The sequence below is a fragment of the Echinops telfairi genome, unplaced genomic scaffold (genome assembly GCF_000313985.2).
Source record: "Echinops telfairi isolate 266 unplaced genomic scaffold, ASM31398v2 ScPeMD7_7420;HRSCAF=8458, whole genome shotgun sequence".
Lineage (NCBI taxonomy): Eukaryota > Metazoa > Chordata > Mammalia > Afrosoricida > Tenrecidae > Echinops > Echinops telfairi.
In genome coordinates, this window is record NW_022111320.1 from 25,297,519 (window position 1) to 25,303,352 (window position 5,834).

At 43.1% G+C, this 5,834-nt stretch overlaps 1 protein-coding gene across 1 annotated transcript in view; it reads right to left on the reverse strand.

The window, feature by feature from the left end:
* The window catches only part of CNOT10 (CCR4-NOT transcription complex subunit 10), a 78,173-nt gene that overhangs the window by 39,798 nt on the left and 32,541 nt on the right, over positions 1–5,834 (reverse strand). The window contains exons 9-11 of the mRNA XM_045297678.1: positions 5,524–5,673; positions 4,502–4,704; positions 259–380 (exon numbers count right to left, since the gene is read on the reverse strand). Of these exons, the coding sequence (XP_045153613.1) occupies positions 259–380; positions 4,502–4,704; positions 5,524–5,673 (475 nt within the window). The remainder of the gene's footprint in view (positions 1–258; positions 381–4,501; positions 4,705–5,523; positions 5,674–5,834) is intronic.

Genomic DNA, 5,834 nt, shown 5'->3' on the forward strand with positions numbered 1-5,834 from the left:
AAATATTGTAGGAGTAAGAGGGCAACACTTGCCCAGAACTAAAGATCAGAAGGCTGAGAGTCAGGAACGAAGTACGAATGGCAGTGGTCAACTAGGGAGAGAGTGGGGAGGAGAGCTGTTACATGGTGGGGACTGTGTATGAATTATTGAATGGTACTCAATTTGCTCTGCACATTGTTACTCAAATTACAATGAAAGGGAAACATCGTATGGAATAGCATTAAACAGAAACACGATTTCTCTTAGCAAAATACTTACTTATATACAGTATTCTGGATGGACTGTGATGCCAGAACTATCTTCCGATGATAGCCTTGACCAACAATAGACTGTACAATTCCTTTTTTGCTAGGAAGACCTTTAGTTTCTTGTTCAGAAGTCTATAAAGTAAAAATAATTTCCAATAAATTTAAGGGAACTGAAAGACAGTCTTAGAAGACTTTTAGCAGTTACTCTAAGTATAAGGAAGTTCTCTATGGTCCATCAACATGGGTGAATTTTTTTTTTTTCATGGATGAATTTTTAGGAACAAGGATATGATGAAGATTCAAAAAGTTGGTGGAAAAATTCCATTATCTTTTCATTCTGTTTCTCCATGAACTTTTTGAAGCTCCCAAGTATGTATATCACAGGAAAGAATGCATGGGTTGAAAGTATGTGATATATGTTATACTTTGTTATAATGCGATGTGAGCGAATTCTATGGGGAAAAAATAATTCAAGAATGACGGGAACATTCATTTACAGTACTTCTGCAATGTGCACCCAGGCCCTCTGAGGTCAGTAAGCAAAGCAACAGTGTCACCCACATGTAGCTCCTCTTCCTGAAATACATAGCTTCCTCCTGGACTAAAATTACCGAAATGTTAACAACACATAAACTCTAACAAGAGACCTATGTTAGGAAATACACGAGCACAATTCTTGCCATCTAGGAAATGGAAAAAGCCTGTAATCATTAAAATAACAAAATGTGGAGCAGTTGTTTTTCCACATACCCTCCATCTAGCAGGTACAAATATTCCAGAAGGCGGCGATTCCATCCTTCTAACCCTTCCCCAAAGAATCCTGCCCTCTTCAATTCCTAGCATGTTAAATTACAGCTGGCCTCCTTGAGGGACTCAAATCGTGTTGAGGCGTGGGAGCAAAGAGAAGTCCCAAGGACCATGATCAGGGATGGGGGTGTAAGGCTTCCAGTGAAATCCTTAGAGGACAAGCCTTGCTATCACTGAAGAAGCAGGTTCATGGCTTTCAAAAAATTCCTCAATGCAACTTTCCAGGCCTTTTTCTCCTTCCCCACCAACAGATTTCAATTTTCTAGAAATGTCTATATGATTGTCCTACCTTTTCTGAGGTAATCAAGATGATCTCTTTGGAGTACCTGTCTCCCAAATAGTTGCTATAACCTGTGCTGACTTTTCTGCCTTGATCCGAATAGGCCAAGCCCCCATCTCACCAAACCACTGTTTTGACTAGATCTTCTTTGGAAGGCCCTCCCCAGTGAGTCTAAGACAAGGGCATTACTGAGAACTCATTTGCAGCATCCACTGATGGCAGAGACATGTACACATTTCCTTTGTCGAGAGTGAGCCTGGGCATGTATGAACTGCAACACTCAATAGCGAGATTTCTTGACTCACTCTTGCATTGAGGAACCAGCTAGAGACTTGCAATCCAGACCTACAGAACTGAACTCAGCCCTGTGGCAGTCAGTCTTTCCCTAACATAAATGTCTCTGCACTATTACTTACTGCCCTCTAATGTTATCTTATTACAGTTGCTTTCCATGTATGAATTTTAATACCACAAAAACACCTTTGTGTATTCATTACAATGCTTAAAAACTATAACAAAACTCTGATCAGAACTCATTTTGAGTTGAAGCAAACTGGCCCTGATGGAAAGGAACTAAAAAGCCCACAACAAAAAACTAGACCTTTACTAACATACCAATAGCCAGAAAGTACGTCACATTAGTTTCAGTGTGGAAGGACGTCTAATTGAAATAGTCATTATTTTATAATACCTTGGTGGTAGTCGCCTCATCCTGAAAGCAAAACAAAACAAAAACCCAAATGCACTATGATTCAGTCTAAGAAAAGACAGCCCCATCTTTCTCCTAAGGGGTAGCTGGTGGGTTTGAATCTCTGATTTTGTGGTTAACAATTTAATACCTGACAGCGTCATCATGTTTTGTTCACTTTACTAATATTTAGGCTACCTCAAATTCTTGTCATGAGGAAAAGTACAGCCAGAAATAAATTATTTGTGGCAACTTTATTTTATTAACAAGGGGACCTGGTGGCGTATTGGGTTATGAGATGGGCTACTAACAACAAGGTCAGCAGTTCAAAACTACCAGGCCCTCCTTGGGAGAAAGATGGTTTTCTACTCTCATAAACATATACAGCCTCTGGAGTGCCACAGGGGCCATTCTCCTCTGTCCTGTAGAGTCACTAGGAGTCAGAACACTCAAGGGCCGTTAGTTTTTGTTCTTTTTTTCTTTTCTATTAATAGTGCAGATTGTACGTGTTCTCTTACGTACCAACCCAACTTTGGTGACCAAAAGTCATCATCACTGGTTTTTTGGTTGTTGGTCCAAATTTAGAATTTTCTACAAGAAAAGTGGGGATATGCTAAGGAACACACTTGGTCCCAGAGGGTCGATGTGAGCTGGAATCACCTCCATGGCGATGGTTTTATTTCAATGTGTTTCTCTACTCGCAGGGAAAAGTAACTGGCCAGTAACTACAAAGATCCCCAACACCGAAATTCATGAAAGGACGGCAGCGAAGAAGCAATCGCTAGAGTTTCCTTTTCTTTCAATACAATTCTGCCTAGAATTGCTCATGATCAGTACATTCTAAATTTATTCAGTAAGACATTTGTCTTTACAAAATAATAATAATGATTTATGAATTATGAAGGGTTCATGAGGGCGGGGGGAGGAAAAATAAGGAGCTGATATTAAGGGCTCAAGTAGAAAGCAAATGTTTTGACAATGATGATGGCAACAAATGTGCTTGACACAATGTATGTATGTATGGATTGTGATAAGACTTGTACGAGCCCCCAATAAAATGGTTCATAAATAAATAAATCCCTTTTCCAATTTATAGTTTAAAAAAAAGACATTTGGCTTTTAGAAGGCAAACTATAACTTGATAAATCATTAAAGGCTTTCAAAGACAGCCCCATCCCTCCCCCCAGTGCTGGACTCAAATCTTAACCCCTAGGCAGCTGCATTTACCACTTTCCTGTCTCTACTACAGAAACCACAGTAGAACTCACCAAAGGCATGGAAGGTGGAAGCATGGCAGAGAAGGAAATCTCAAATGTCTCTCACTAGTACAAGCGAGAAGTGCGAAGACTGCACAACATACAAGTGCGAAGACTGTACTGTCAGAGGAGAAAACTCGAAGAGCCAAAAAATAAGGCCGTCCTGAGCGTTTCAGCTCTCCTCCGCTCACTGAATTACTCGCGTTTGCCTGCTCTGACAGGTGTGCACCTTACACAGGGTCTACTTTCCGTAGGGTTCCTGTGGCTGCTTCTCAGGAAGTGTGCTCGGCCATTAGGAGGGAGGGTCAGCATTTTCGATCACTTCCAGAAGGCACATCAGTCGCAACCTCAGCATATGAGCTCCCCAGACCCCACGCCCCGAAGAGTAAAGCAAGGGGGGAGTGGGCGGGATGTGGGGTGAGAGGGCATATGGTAATTCTGATACAACCCGACTTTTCCATCCCTCTCGCTGACCCTCCATTTGAGAATCAAAGGGCACCCTTCACTGCCCTTTGCAGAGCATCTAAGCATGGACCCTGATGCAATCTGGCCTGTTTCTCAGAGCCTTGCGGACAGACCTGTTAGACAGCGGTTCTCAACCTGTGGGTCGCGACCCCTTTGGGGGGTTGAACGACCCTTTCACAGGGGTCACCTGATTAACCACAGTAGCAAAATGATAGTTCTGAAGTAGCAATGAAAATAGTTTTATGGCTGGGGGGTCACCGCCACATGAGGAACCCTATGAAAGGGTCACGGCATTAGGAAGGTTGGGAACCGCTGCATTAGAGGAATAGCCCGGCGACCTCTCCATCAACTGAAGAGCCCAGGCGTGGAAGGACACGGAGCTTAATGCTGTTCTTTCCATATGCACACCATGCGATCGCCAGTCCTTCTCTAGCGGCCTGGTGCAACCCTGTTCTCACACCAGCAGACGTCCTGGCCCTTCCCCTCACAGACCCAGGTCCCAGAAGATCTGGTCTTCTTATCGGCTTCACTCTAATGTAAGTGCCGAGACAGGGTACCCTACTTACTGAGAACCTAAATGGTAATGGATGAATGTCTGAAGTGAAGTTTTCTGTCTCAAATGTTAAGGAACAGTGGAAGCTATCTTTACAGTAAATTCATGAAGGGTCGTGAAGGGGATGCGCCCTTTCTTAGGTCTTCTGTGCTTTTCATGTAATAAGTGGGGTGGGGGCGTTGCTCAAAGTCAAGGGGCACTCACCCCCTTATTGGCAGCAATGCAGCATTCAGCCAGTCGCAGCCAGAGGCGAGGATTTGCATGATAAACTTGCACGGCCTCAATCAGACACTCGAAGGCAGCGAGAGGTCTTCCAATGTGAAGCAGCTGGATCCCACAGTTATACAATAACTCATACCGCTTGTTGGTTAGTAATGTACACATAGGTCTCCCAGAAAATTTTTTACCTAGTGATAAAAATTGGATGAGAATTTAGCCTAAGACTGAAAGTAAGTGACAATAATTATTCCATAATGTCCTTTGAGGCTACCCTTTCTACTACCTAACCCTGATTTAAAACACATTAGCTCTCAGCCACAGTCTCCACACCTACCCCACAAACCGACTGCAGAGGTCTGCTGTGCTGGCAGAGCCACAGGAGCCTGCATTTCCCAGCTCCTCGAGCCACGAGCTCCAGAAAGGGGAGGGCAGAGTTGGGACCAGTCACGCCTAGCACCACCTTGCCCACAGTTTGAGAGACTATAGGAAAAACTTGCTTTTCTTCAGCTTGGCATAGACACTTTCCTATGGAAATACAGATCAAGGTAGCACATCTACAATGAGTATGGCACACGCAGGCATACGTTTCACAGTCCTTAGAGAAGACTGCTTTCGAGTCTGGATAAGAATATCATCAATTAAATGCTTTAAATGGAAATAGCTAAGTAATTATATGATGTTAAGTATCTCAGCTCAAGAACTCACATAAAACAAATATTAAAGGAATGGACTTTAGGAATTTCCTTAAAGGCTGTCAAATGCTACCAAGTGTATCACACACGGAACTCTGAAAAGAAGCTGTCATAAACACTAGCTTGGTAGAGTCACAGAATTTGAGTTTTACCTAACACCTTGCTACTCAAAGCAGTGCTATCTACTGAGACACCCCCCCCCCGACCAAACCTGTTGGCCAGTGTGGACTATATGTAGGTATATAGGACATGCCTTCTGACCAGTCACCCTTCCCTCAGGCAGTGAAACACAGACTGCCCCAGCACTGCACGCACCTGGGTCGGTGCTGCCCACGCTGAGCGGTGCGCAGACACTGTCATTCTCCTGCAGAGCCTTTTTAAAGTAGAAAATCCCCAAATTGTGCTTGCTCATGGCAAAATGGATGCAACCAAGATTATTCCAGAACATGCACCTCAAACATTCACCTGAGGACAAGAAATAAACATGACCACAGAACAGTTTTACTGTTAATACTCGTAAAAGAACTGTGCTTATCTAGTATAAGTTAAACCTATTCACAATTCTCCCTAGTGCCTACAAAGCATTTCCCCAAGACAATTGCAATTTGGGTAAAACTGAAAATTTT